Raw genomic sequence first — 14423 nt, forward strand, 5'->3', positions numbered from 1 at the left:
AATTTTTACGTACTATTTATGAGAATTCATAGATTATTCGAAATCAATTCACAGACTCTTTGGGATCTCATTCTATGAATCCAAGTGAAAAATCTCTGAAATGAGATGATTTTAAAGTTATTCTCTCTTTTTAACATACATGCATACACACACACACACATTTCATATACATCATGCACATATCACACACTCATGTGCACACAGAATTTTAATGAGTATTTGGAAAAACTTTGACACCTGCTCGATATAGAACCTAGTTTCATTGTGATCTGTGAAATCACTTGACTGGGTATAGCTATTGGAATGAATTTCTATTTATTTCAGGTTCTTCAATGGCGAGCCCAACAGGAAGAAGTAGCAAGACTGGAAATGGAAATTTCTGCCAGAAGAAGAGAAAAGGAGGAGGAGAGAGAGAAGCTATGGAAGAAGAAGGAATTGTTTCAAAGAGCAGAGAAGAAAAAGAAAGTATGTAATCTGCTATTGTTGTGAATGTGCGAATGAATGTTTAATTGCCTGATTGAGCTTTGAGTGATTTTGGTGTTTGGCATGGAATCATCATAGGTAGTTCTTAGATTCATGAGATTCTAGTCTTGCTTCAGTTCATTTAAGCTTCAGAGGTTCATTGGACATGGAGGGGAATCTGCTTTACTGACCTGCATGAGCACAAGAAATTGTGATTAGAAGCAATGCTATAGGTAAAGACAAGACAGGGTTTATGACTGCTGAGTCTTGTACTAACTAGGGACACGTGGGAGAGCATTTTGTTTGCAGTGCAGCAACTGACGGTCAAAGGTGTTGTTGCTGAGAAAATACGTTGTACTAGGGTCAGAGCAACTCATGCAATACAAAAGGCCCTTTAAAGAATTTACTTCTTGTTTTATTATTTGTTATATTGTTTGTTTTTCATTTACTGACATAAATTCATCACTCTACTTTTGAGAAAACATTTGCTTCCCAGTTTTCAAAATACTAATCACAACACTTATTAACAGCTTTAAAACGATTGCCGACAATCTGTGGAAGAAAAAGAGCGTATTTGAGGCAGGATTTTAAAAATATATTTGGGGTATTTATTTAGACATTTTTGTTTGTTTACACCTCGAAAACTGATAAAAATAATCACATTAGTACTCATCACCTAGCACTGAATTTACTCAGGATTTACTCAGGACCTCCCCAAAGTCAGTCTCGATCATAAATTTTATTTCTATCTTTCCAAGCCATCTATTGCTTTTAACATCTTTTAATACATAGTTTGTGACTTTTACATTTTCTTTTCATGAGTACTCTCTTACTGTATCAGTTTGCAGCATGTACTTCTTTAACTCTACATTTTTGAGATATAGCCATATTAATAGGCAGAGACTTAGTTCACCCCTTTCTACTGCTACATGGTATTTCATTATAGAACGAGGCTACCGTTTATCCCTTCTGTTAGTGGTTGACATTTACATTTCTAAAGTTTTGTTCTTGCACCTGTGCTGAAGCAGCCACTTGTCACATCAACTGGGGCACATGTGCACAGCTTTCCCTACAGTACACTGAGGAGGAGAATTACTATGTGATAGGATTTCTATGCTTTCAATTTTATATGCTTTTTTTCTTTATAAGGTATTACAAATTTTCTTTTTGACTTTTGCCAATGTGATGAATGTCAACAGTATCTTGGTGTCTTCAACCGGATTCTCCTGATCACTTGTGAGATTGAAAATTTCCTCATGTTTATTGGGTGATTTTCTTCCTTTGGAAATTGCTTATTAGTGCTTTTTATCTACTTGTCTATTTTTCTTTATTAATCTGTAGAAGTTCTTTATAATTGCCTTTACATTTGGTCTGTAGTGTCTGTAGGTTCATGGAAATTTAAAGTGATCAAGGAATCAAAGTTATTAAACTTTCTTTGAAAGATATTTTATTTTCTTTTTTATTTTTTGAGAGAGATAGCAAGAGATAGAAAGAGAGAGAATAGTAAGCAGGCTCCAAACTCGGCATGGAATCTCTTGCATGGCTTGATCCCATGCCCCGGGATCATGACCTGAGCTGAAAACAAGAGTCAGACACTCAACAGACTGAGCCACCCAGATGCCCCTAAACTGTTTCTCTTTGTGAACTGTGCTTTCCTTTATGAACCATGACCTGGTAGTGAGAACATCTCTACAGAGTTTATGCTTCTGCTCAGGGCCCTGCGCATTTTACTAGCTCAGGACCAGTGCATATATTAACTGTGAGATTTGGGACCAATTCTGTGAGGTTGGAGTGGCTGCTGACTTAGCACTCATGTACAGCACCAGCCTGGGTTCTGCTGCTGACCCCTTCCCTGCTCTGGTCCCAAGCAGAAAGTCAGCTTCCTTGTCACTTCTGGGGAGTGGTCCTGGTGTGTCTCAGTCCCATTTGGTGTTTGGACAAGTTCTACAGGACTTCTTGCTCTTTTTTAAGTGGCATGGTTCCAGCTCCTGTATATAAATCCCACACCTAATATTGAACACCCAACCACCAGCTCCTCAGGCCTGTTTCAGGCTCAGTTCTGCCCAAGGGCCCCTTGGCTTTGGCTCCCTCTTACTGCTCTGTCTTTATGTCCCATCTTTATCTTCAGCACTGGGGCATTGTGTGTCTTTGTGTTATAGTTTGCCCCAAATTTCTATGTGTTTAAACTGGGAAAGGAGATTTCTTTAAAAAAAATTTTTTTTAACGTTTTAATTTATTTTTGAGAGAGACAGAGCACAAGTGGGGCAGTGGCAGAGAGAGGGAGACACAAAAGCCAAAACAGGCTCCAGGCTCTGAGCTGTCAGCACAGAGCCAGACCCGGGCCTCAAACTCGTGAGCTGCGAGATTATGACCTGAGCTGAACTCGGATGCTTACTGACTGAGCCACCCAGAGGAACCAACTGAGCCCCTAAACTGGGAAAGGAGATTTCTATGTCAACTCAGACATACTGACCAAAGTTCTGGCTGCCTTTATATATACTACAAATCCAGACTCTCTTTGTTCTTTTTTTTTTTTTTTAACGTTTTTTAAGTTTATTTTATTTTTTTAAGTTTTTTTTTCCTTTTTTAAAAATTTTTTAATTTATTTTTTAATATACGAAATTTATTGTCAAATTGGTTTCCATACAACACCCAGTGCTCATCCCAAAAAGTGCCCTCCTCAATACCCATCACCCACCCTCCCCTCTCTCCCACCCCCCATCAACCCTCAGTTTGTTCTCAGTTTTTAACAGTCTTTTATGCTTTGGCTCTCTCCCACTCTAACCTCTTTTTTTTTTTTTTCCTTCCCCTCCCCCATGGGTTTCTGTTAAGTTTCTCAGGATCCACATAAGAGTGAAACCATATGGTATCTGTCTTTCTCTGTATGGCTTATTTCACTTAGCATCACACTCTCCAGTTCCATCCACGTTGCTACAAAGGGCCATATTTCATTCTTTCTCATTGCCACGTACTATTCCATTGTGTACATAAACCACAACTTCTTTATCCATTCATCAGTTGATGGACATTTAGGCTCCTTCCATAATTTGGCTATTGTTGAGAGTACTGCTATAAACATTGGGGTACAAGTGCCCCTGTGCATCAGTACTCCTGTATCCCTTGGATAAATTCCTAGCAGTGCTATTGCTGGGTCATAGGGTAGGTCTATTTTTAATTTTCTGAGGAACCTCCACACTGCTTTCCAGAGTGGCTGCACCAATTTGCATTCCCACCAACAGTGCAAGAGGGTTCCCGTTTCTCCACATCCTCTCCAACATCTATAGTCTCCTGATTTGTTCATTTTGGCCACTCTGACTGGCGTGAGGTGGTATCTGCGTGTGGTTTTGATTTGTATTTCCCTGATAAGGAGCGACGTTGAACATCTTTTCATGTGCCTGTTGGCCATCCGGATGTCTTCTTTAGAGAAGTGTCTATTCATGTTTTCTGCCCATTTCTTCACTGGGTTATTTGTTTTTTGGGTGTGGAGTTTGGTGAGCTCTTTATAGATTTTGGATACTAGCCCCTTGTCCGATAGGTCATCTGCAAACATCTTTTTCCATTCCGTTGGTTGCCTTTTAGTTTTGTTGGTTGTTTCCTTTGCTGTGCAGAAGCTTTTTATTTTCATAAGGTCCCAGTAATTCACTTTTGCTTTTAATTCCCTTGCCTTTGGGGATGTGTCGAGTAAGAGATTGCTACGGCTGAGGTCAGAGAGGTCTTTTCCTGCTTTCTCCTCTAAGGGTTTGATGGTTTCCTGTCTCACATTCAGGTCCTTTATCCATTGAGTTTATTTTTGTGAATGGTGTGAAAAAGTGGTCTAGTTTCAACCTTCTGCATGTTGCTGTCCCGTTCTCCCAGCACCATTTGTTAAAGAGACTGTCTTTTTTCCATTGGATGTTCTTTCCTGCTTTGTCAAAGATGAGTTGGCCATACGTTTGTGGGTCTAGTTCTGGGGTTTCTATTCTATTCCATTGGTCTATGTGTCTGTTTTTGTGCCAATACCATGCTGTCTTGATGACGACAGCTTTGTAGTAGAGACTAAAGTCTGGGATTGTGATGCCTCCTGCTTTGGTCTTCTTCTTCAAAATTACTTTGGCTATTTGGGGCCTTTTGTGGTTCCATATGAATTTTAGGATTGCTTGTTCTAGTTTTGAGAAGAATGCTGGTGCAATTTTGATTGGGATTGCATTGAATGTGTAGATAGCTTTGGGTAGTATTGGCATTTTGACAATATTTATTCTTCCAATCCATGAGCAGGGAATGTCTTTCCATTTCTTTAAATCTTCTTCACTTACCTTCATAAGGTTTCTATAGTTTTCAGCATACAGATCTTTTACATCTTTGGTTAGATTTATTCCTAGGTATTTTATGCTTCTTGGTGCAATTGTGAATGGGATCAGTTTCTTTATTTGTCTTTCTGTTGCTTCATTGTTAGTGTATAAGAATGCAACTGATTTCTGTACATTGATTTTGTATCCTGCAACTTTGCTGAATTCATGTATCAGTTCTAGCAGACTTTTGGTGGAGTCTATCGAATTTTCCATGTATAATATCATGTCATCTGCAAAAAGCGAAAGCTTGACTTCATCTTTGCCAATTTTGATGCTTTTGATTTCCTTTTGTTGTCTGATTGCTGATGCTAGAACTTCCAGCACTATGTTAAACAACAGCGGTGAGAGTGGGCATCCCTGTCGTGTTCCTGATCTCAGGGAAAAAGCTCTCAGTTTTTCCCCGTTGAGGATGATGTTAGCTGTGGGCTTTTCATAAATGGCTTTTATGATCTTTAAGTATGTTCCTTTATCCCGACTTTCTCAAGAGTTTTTATTAAGAAAGGGTGCTGGATTTTGTCAAAGGCCTTTTCTGCATCGATTGACAGGATCATATGGTTCTTCTCTTTTTTTTTGTTAATGTGATGTATCACGTTGATCGATTTGCAAATGTTGAACCAGCCCTGCATCCCAGGAATGAATCCCACTTGATCATGGTGAATAATTCTTTTTATATGCCATTGAATTCAATTTGCTAGTATCTTATTGAGAATTTTTGCATCCATATTCATCAGGGATATTGGCCTGTAGTTCTCTTTTTTTACTGGGTCTCTGTCTGGTTTAGGAATCAAAGTAATACTGGCTTCATAGAATGAGTCTGGAAGTTTTCCTTCCCTTTCTTTTTCTTGGAATAGCTTGAGAAGGATAGGTATTATCTCTGCTTTAAACGTCTGGTAGAACTCCCCTGGGAAGCCATCTGGTCCTGGACTCTTATTTGTTGGGAGATTTTTGATGACCGATTCAATTTCTTCGCTGGTTATGGGTCTGTTCAAGCTTTCTATTTCCTCCTGATTGAGTTTTGGAAGAGTGTGGTGTTTAGGAATTTGTCCATTTCTTCCAGGTTGTCCAGTTTGTTGGCATATAATTTTTCATAGTATTCCCTGATAATTGTTTGTATCTCTGAGGGATTGGTTGTAATAATTCCATTTTCATTCATGATTTGATCTATTTGGGTCATCTTCCTTTTCTTTTTGAGAAGCCTGGCTAGAGGTTTGTCAATTTTGTTTATTTTTTCAAAAAAACAACTCTTGGTTTCGTTGATCTGCTCTACCGTTTTTTTAGATTCTATATTGTTTATTTCTGCTCTGATCTTTATTATTTCTCTTCTGCTGCTGGGTTTAGGCTGCCTTTGCTGTTCTGCTTCTATTTCCTTTAGGTGTGCTGTTAGATTTTGTATTTGGGATTTTTCTTGTTTCTTGAGATAGGCCTGGATTGCAATGTATTTTCCTCTCAGGACTGCCTTCGCTGCGTCCCAAAGCGTTTGGATTGTTGTGTTTTCATTTTCGTTTGTTTCCATATATTTTTTAATTTCTTCTCTAATTGCCTGGTTGACCCACTCATTCGTTAGTAGGGTGTTCTTTAACCTCCATGCTTTTGGAGGTTTTCCAGACTTTTTCCTGTGGTTGATTTCAAGCTTCATAGCATTGTGGTCTGAAAGTATGCATGGTATAATTTCAATTCTTGTAAACTTATGAAGGGCTGTTTTGTGACCCAGTATATGATCTAACTTGGAGAATGTTCCATGTGCACTCGAGAAGAAAGTATATTCTGTTGCTTTGGGATGCAGAGTTCTAAATATATCTGTCAAGTCCATCTGATCCAATGTATCATTCAGGGCCCTTGTTTCTTTATTGACCGTGTGTCTAGATGATCTATCCATTTCTGTAAGTGGGGTGTTAAAGTCCCCTGCAATTACCACATTCTTATCAATAAGGTTGCTTATGTTTGTGAGGAATTGTTTTATATATTTGGGGGCTCCGGTATTCGGCGCATAGACATTTATAATTGTTAGCTCTTCCTGATGGACAGTCCCTGCAATTATTATATAATGCCCTTCTTCATCTCTTGTTACAGCCTTTAATTTAAAGTCTAGTTTGTCTGATATAAGTATGGCTACTCCAGCTTTCTTTTGGCTTCCAGTAGCATGATAAATAGTTCTCCATCCCCTCACTCTCAATCTAAAGGTGTCCTCAGATCTAAAATGAGTCTCTTGTAGACAGCAAATAGATGGGTCTTGTTTTTTTATCCATTCTGATACCCTATGTCTTTTGGTTGGCGCATTTAATCCATTTACATTCAGTGTTATTATAGAAAGATACGGGTTTAGAGTCATTGTGATGTCTGTATGTTTTATGCTTGTAGTGATATCTCTGGTACTTTGTCTCACAGGATTCCCCTTAGGATCTCTTGTAGGGCTGGTTTAGTGGTGACAAATTCCTTCAGTTTTTGTTTGTTTGGGAAGACCTTTATCTCTCCTTCTATTCTAAATGACAGACTTGCTGGATAAAGGATTCTCGGCTGCATATTTTTTCTGTTTAGCACACTGAAGATCTCGTGCCAAGCCTTTCTGGCCTGCCAAGTTTCAAAGGAGAGATCAGTCACGAGTCTTATAGGTCTCCCTTTATATGTGAGGGCACGTTTATCCCTTGCTGCTTTCAAAATTTTCTCTTTATCCTTGTATTTTGCTAGTTTCACTATGATATGTCGTGCAGAAGATCGATTCAAATTACGTCTGAAGGGAGTTCTCTGTGCCTCTTGGATTTCAATGCCTTTTTCCTTCCCCAGGTCAGGGAAGTTCTCAGCTATTATTTCTTCAAGTACACCTTCAGCACCTTTCTCTCTCTCTTCCTCCTCTGGGATACCAATTATGCGTATATTATTTCTTTTTAGTGTATCACTTAGTTCTCTAATTTTCCCCTCATACTCCTGGATTTTTTTATCTCTCTTTCTCTCAGCTTCCTCTTTTTCCATAACTTTATCTTCTAGTTCACCTATTCTCTCCTCTGCCTCTTCAATCCGAGCTGTCGTTGTTTCCATTTTGTTTTGCATTTCGTTTAAAGCGCTTTTCAGCTCCTCATGACTGTTCCTTAGTCCCTTGATCTCTGTAGCAAGAGATTCTCTACTGTCCTCTATACTGTTTTCAAGCCCAGCGATTAATTTTATGACTATTATTCTAAATTCACTTTCTGTTATATTATGTAAATCCTTTTTGATCAGTTCATTAGCTGTTGTTATTTCCTGGAGATTCTTCTGAGGGGAATTCTTCCGTTTGGTCATTTTGGATAGTCCCTGGAGTGGTGAGGACCTGCAGGGCACTTCCCCTGTGCTGTGGTGTCTAACTGGAGTTGGTGGGCGGGGCCGCAGTCCGACCTGATGTCTGCCCCCAGCCCACTGCTGGGGCCACAGTCAGACTGGTGTGTGCCTTCTCTTCCCCTCTCCTAGGGGCGGGATTCACTGTGGGGTGGCGTGGCCCGTCTGGGCTACTTGCACACTGCCAGGCTTGTGGTGCTGGGGAAATGGCGTATTAGCTGGGGTGGGTAGGCAAGGTGTACGGGGGCAGGAGGGGCAGGCTTAGCTCGCTTCTCCTTCGGTGATCCACTTCAGGAGGGGCCCTGTGGCAGCGGGAGGGAGTCAGATCCGCTGCCGGAGGTTTGGCTCCGCAGAAGCACAGAGTTGGGTGTTTGCGTGGAGCGAGCAAGTTCCCTGGCAGGAACCGGTTCCCTTTGGGATTTTGGCTGGGGGATGGGCTCTCCCTCCCTTTGTCCTCCAGCCTTCCCGCTTTCTGAGCAGAGCTGTTAACTTATGACCTCCCAGACGCTAAGTCGCGCTTGCTGTCGGAACACAGTCCGTCCGGCCCCTCCGCTTTTGCCAGCCAGACTCGGGGGCTCTGCTTGGCCGGCGAGCCGCCCCTCCGCCCCGGCTCCCTCCCGCCAGTCCGTGGAGCGCGCACCGCCTCGCCGCCCTTCCTACCCTCTTTCGTGGGCCTCTCGTCTGCGCTTGGCTCCGGAGACTCCGTTCTGCTAACCCTCTGGTGGTTTTCTGGGTTCTTTAGGCAGGTGTAGGTGGAATCTAAGTGATCAGCAGGACGCGCGGTGAGCCCAGCGTCCTCCTACGCCGCCATCTTCCCTCTCTCCTCCAGACTCTCTTTGTTCTAACTGTTTTATATGCTGGAGACAAATTTTACTTCTTTGGTGTTTAACAGCAGTTTGGCAGAAACCCTCCTATAGTTTCTCAAGTCAGAAGCTCCCCTGGCTTGAAGCTGACTGCTTTGTTAGCTGGTGCTCTGTTTTTCTCCATCCACCATCTTTCCTGCCTGGATTTCTCTTCTCTTAAGTGAACAGCAGCAGAGATAGAGAAACGACTCCATGTATAAAACCCCACGTGAAGATTCTGAAGAACAGAGAATTCTCCTAATTTTTCTTCTCAGCAATTTGTCTGTTAGAGAATGATACTGTCTTTTTTTTTTATGATAGTGTCTTTTTGTGGAGTAACATTTTAATTTGTATCCAATGCCAAAGTTTACCATGGTAGGTGCCCAGTTCTTTTCAAACTGATCTTTAAATCTGTGCTTTAAAACTCGAGTTGAACATAACATTCACAGTTTTCATAGTTTTATCCCAAGACTCAAGGAAAGTTTTGAGTCATAGGCTGTTGGGTGATAATGGTAATATTTCAGAAGCATCTCTTCACTTTTAAAATTATTGTCATGATAAAATCAAAAGATAAAGTCTTTCCATAAACTATCCCTAGGAGCTATTGTAAGAAACAAAATTACTGTGCTAGGTGAACCTTAAAGCGCCTGATATGTAATATTGGTCCCAGTGTTCCCCTTTCACTAGACGTGGCTCTTTGGGTGGCTTGGAGAACATAAAAACTACTCTGCATCACAGCATTTTAAGATGTTTTGTTGCTGCCTGGTGCCTGGTGTTCTATGGGATCAAAGCAAGGATAGTTTCAGCCTCACTCTCAAAACAGAGATTTCAACCAAGGCTCACATAAAAAGGAGACCTAGTCCTTCCTTAGTCTAGCATGTCACAATTCTCTCCCAGTGTGACCAGTTCCTAATCTATCATTGAAGCTCCCCACATTGTAGAGCTGAGGGATGGAGCATGATCAGGGAAGTCAGAGTAACTTCACCAGCCATGGTCCACCAGCCCTGTGACCTTCTGCCTTACCTCAGAGATGTTTCTGGGGAGGAAGCTATCATTTTGTGATCTCATAGCCTCAAGTGACATTATATCAGTAAATATCGATAGACTCAGCCTTCCATAAAAGCTTGGCATGTAGGTGGTCTCCCTTGTCCTCAGGTAATGTGGCAAATACTCAGAATTATATTCATCCCACAGGTAACCAGGGAAGAGGAGAAACAGTTCTAAAATAAAAGAAGGTAGGCTATCATAAACAGAATGTAGGCTAGAGGGCTAGAACACTGCTTCTCAGAAGATTCGAGAAGCTCTGTGCTTAGGAGGGAATCCAGAGTACCTTCTCAATTCAGATCAAGGCTATTCTCTCAGTGTGGGAGTCTGTGGGTTCTTATGAGAACAATTTATCATGAAATCTCTTTCCCAGTGTTTCTTAATCTAATAATATGCTGATCTAAAGAGCTACGAGTGGCAGGGGGTGGGGGGAAGGTAGACACAGAAGAATGATAAAAAAAAATAATAATTCCCAGACTATAAAATCTACTTCTTCAGTATTGTTGGGATATAAAGGGGCCAATGGATAATGGCCAATGGGCCTGTGACAGGCAGGCTCCTAAGATGGTCCCAGAGATTTCCTGCCCTCCTGGAATACATATCCTAATCACCAGGACAATAAATGCTGCAGGTTAGATTATATTATATGGCACAACCTTGAGAAAGGAAAATGACCTGGATGGAGATCAGAGTTTGAAAGTACAGAGTTTTCTTTGGTCACAAGAGGGGTCGGCAGAGATTTGAAGCATGAAAAGGACATGACTCAGCATTTTGGCTTGAAGATTGAGGGGGTCACATGGCAAGGAATGTGGGTGGACTCTAGGAGCCAAGAGTGGCCCTGGCTGACAGCCAGAAGGGAAATGGGAACCTATAACCTGTAGTCCTACAGCTATAAGGAACTGAATTCTGCCAAAAACAAGAATGAGCTTGAAAGCATATTTTTCTCGGGTCTCCTAGGTGGTTCAGTCGGTTAAGTGTCAGACTCTTAATTTTGGCTCAGGCATTATCTCATGGTTTGTGAGTTGGAGCCCTGCATTAGGCTCCATGCTGACAGTGCAGATTCTGTTTGGGATTCTCTCTCTCCCCTTCTCTCTGCCCATCCCCCACTCACACACGTGCTCTCTCACTCTTTCTCTCTCTCAAAAAACAAAAACATTGGGGCGCCTGGGTGGCTCAGTCGGTTAATTGTCTGACTTCGGCTCAGGTCATGATCTCCCAGTTTGTGGGTTCAAGCTCCGTGTTGGGCCCTGTACTGACAGCTCAGGGCCTAGAGACTGCTTCAGATTCTGTGTCTCCCTCTCTCTCTGCCCCTCCCATGCTCATGCTCTGTCTGTCTCTCTCTAAAAAAATAAACATTAAAAAAATTAAAAAAGCAAGCAAGCAAGCAAGAAAATATTTTTCTCTAAAGCTCCCAGATTAAAACTCATTTTTGTCTACACCTTGATTTCAGTCTTAGGATGTCATGGGCAGAGAGCCCAGCCACAACATACTGGATTTCTGACTTACAGGAGTCTGAGCTCATAAGTGAGTGTTGTTTTAAGCTGCAAAATTGGTAGTTATTTGTTACACAACAATTTAAGAAAACTAGTACAGTTTTTGGTATTTAGAAGTGAATTGTTGCTATAACAAATACCTAAAAATGTGAAAGTAGCTTTGGAGTTGGCAAGTGGGAGGAAGCAGGAAGAATTTTGAAGAACATGATAGAAAAAAAGACAGGAATGCCTTGAACTGACTTAGTAGAAATGTGAATGTTAAAGATGTGGCTGGTGAGTCTCAGAAGGAAGTAATGAACATACTATTGAAAGCTGGAGAAAGGAGGATCACTGTTATGTGGTGGCAGGAATTAATTCCGTGCTGCAGTTAGTTAGAAAACATTCCTGAGTAATGAACTTCATAGGTGATGAACTAAGAAGATTTCCGAAGTGTTGAAGATGTCACCTGGGGTTTTTTGCTACTTATAGTAAAAAGGAGAGATTTGATGGTTTGGGAAATTCTCAACCTATCTAAATGGCAAAGGACTCTAGAGTTCAGAGATTATTGCTGTCATCATGCCATAGAGAAAAGGCTGGAAGTATGAATATACAACCCTTTGTTATAGCCTCGAAAAGATCACAGGGACAGAGTATTCAGTCATATAAAAGACCCTTCCAAGAGATTAAGGGTGTTTCTCATAGATCTTCTCAAACTAGAGAGCCTCTGGGAAGTTTAAGGGCAATTTCTCTCAGCCACCTCAAAGGAAAACCAAGGAAGAGAAAGGATTATCTCGAAAAGACCTGTCGGTGTGTGGCTTTTGTCTAATGGAGTGAATCCCCATAAAATCTGCAAAAGCTCACTTGTGTCTTGAGAAAATCTTATCAGAAAAACTTCCAGCTTGGACTGAAACAGAGTGAGTATGAAATGAAAGGAGCTCATAAACCTCCTAAAATTCTAGTGGCAGGAAGCAGAAACTTGGAATTCCTAACACTTCTGCCGCTGGACCAAAGCCACTTACCTAGGGTCAGGAAAAGCTTCTCTTCACTTCTCACCATGTTATACATAGAGTAGTTGTATCAGCTCCCAGTAAGAAATATTGATGGTAAGATTGTGTATAAACTCAAAGGGGCCACTAAAGGTCCAATAGGACAATCATTCATCCATTTATTTATTCATTTGTTCAATAAGTATGTACCAAGCATCTTTAATATGACACACATTATACCCAGTCCCTCATGCAATTATAAGATGTCACCCCACTCAAACAGAAATTGCCCCCTTTCTGGTATCTTTTTAAAGGAATGTGTTTACCTGCCCCACCACAAAGATAATATGTGATTCTTGGTTAGGTCAGTAGAAGCTTTTACTACTAATAAAGAAGGGCTTATTTTAGCTCCAAACTTAATGAGTGTAACAAAAGGGTTAATAGAACAAAATTAAAAATACAAAATGGAGGGGCGCCTGGGTGGCGCAGTCGGTTAAGCGTCCGACTTCAGCCAGGTCACGATCTTGCGGTCCGCGAGTTCGAGCCCCGCGTCAGGCTCTGTGCTGATGGCTCAGAGCCCGGAGCCTGCTTCCGATTCTGTGTCTCCCTCTCTCTCTGCCCCTCCCCCGTTCATGCTATGTCTCTCTCTGTCCCAAAAATAAATAAAAAACGTTGAAAAAAAAAATTAAAAAAAAAATACAAAATGGAGTGAACTATATAGAATTTACAATTAGTTAAATTAAGCATGACTACATATAGTAAATTAAATATATATGCATATATACACAGTATTTACAAATGGGTATATTTGTGTATCCACCCCCCCCCCCCCCACACACACACAATTATAGTGTGACTTTCCTGTCTCTCTCAGTGGGTAGTGATAGCTGAAGGAGATCAGGACAGTGCCTTTGCCCTCATTCATGCCTAGACCTCCTCTTCTATTATTTCCTGGTCCTGTATCATCAAACCGTACTGTGGGCATCTATCCTCATGTGATGGCCCGTGCTACTCTGAATGCTTCCTAGTGTGCATTCTCTTATGCCACTTATTAGTTACTTATTAATTAGAAACTTATTAGTTTTGCTGCAGTGGATCAAGGTCCAGGCCTTCGCATATGAACTTTTTGCCCTGACTCTAGTAAGGTTCATCAACTATCCATTGATTTTTCTTTGTGTTTGGGTCTTTAATTGCTCCCGTATACGTTTGCATACTGCACGATACAGAACTGTCCTATGCAATTTCCTTCAAATGCCTGTGACTGATTATCTTTCATTTCCAGTGAATGCTCTGCTATTGCAGAGGGAGGGGGATATAGATTTTGAGGATTTAGGTAGTGGAAAAAAGGACCTTTAAGATCAGAGCACTGCCTGGAAAACATCCCCTGACAGAGACGCCTCTGAGATGGCACCTTGTAGTCTAGACCCTCTGTTTCTTCCAGGTCCTTTTGTCTCATGCTGCTCCTTCTCAACCTTGATGAAAGGAGTGGTGTGTGTGTGTGAGAGAGAGATTGTGATCTAAATGGATCCCACTTAGACTAAAATGACTTAAGATATAAATATTGTAAATTTATGTAATATATCACTGAGGACTGACTGAGTTGTGAACATACAAAACAAACAAACAAACAAACAAACAAACAAACCCCGCAGCATTTGGTAACATAGTAATGCAGTGACATTCAGTTGATTTAAAATGGGCTTACAGCACTCTTTACATTTTCATAAAATGGAGACTATGAAATATAAAAACTCATTGATGCCTTGGACCTTGGAAATATGTCTTTGAAATTCTCTGAACTCCAGTTTGATCTCTGCTGTAACTACACCCACCTAAATCTCTCACTGCAAACATCTACTTTTCAAAGGAACCACCTGCCACTAAAGCCAAACTATCCCCAGCTGGTTGAGTCCCAATCTGTTGAATTACTTCCCACCCTCAGTTTTGTGGTTCTCTCAATTACTAACTCCTAGAAGTGTGAAG

General features: G+C 41.1%; 1 protein-coding gene across 5 annotated transcripts in view; it reads left to right on the plus strand.

Moving 5' to 3' along the window:
• CCDC148 (coiled-coil domain containing 148) overlaps nucleotides 1-14423 on the plus strand; it is a 253107-nt gene that overhangs the window by 152922 nt on the left and 85762 nt on the right. For all 5 annotated transcript variants that reach the window (XM_058715202.1, XM_058715203.1, XM_058715206.1 and 2 more), the window contains one exon: nucleotides 325-465. In XM_058715202.1, the coding sequence (XP_058571185.1) occupies nucleotides 325-465 (141 nt within the window). The remainder of the gene's footprint in view (nucleotides 1-324; nucleotides 466-14423) is intronic.

Source organism: Neofelis nebulosa, chromosome 2 (genome assembly GCF_028018385.1).
Source record: "Neofelis nebulosa isolate mNeoNeb1 chromosome 2, mNeoNeb1.pri, whole genome shotgun sequence".
In the NCBI taxonomy this organism is placed as follows: domain Eukaryota; kingdom Metazoa; phylum Chordata; class Mammalia; order Carnivora; family Felidae; genus Neofelis; species Neofelis nebulosa.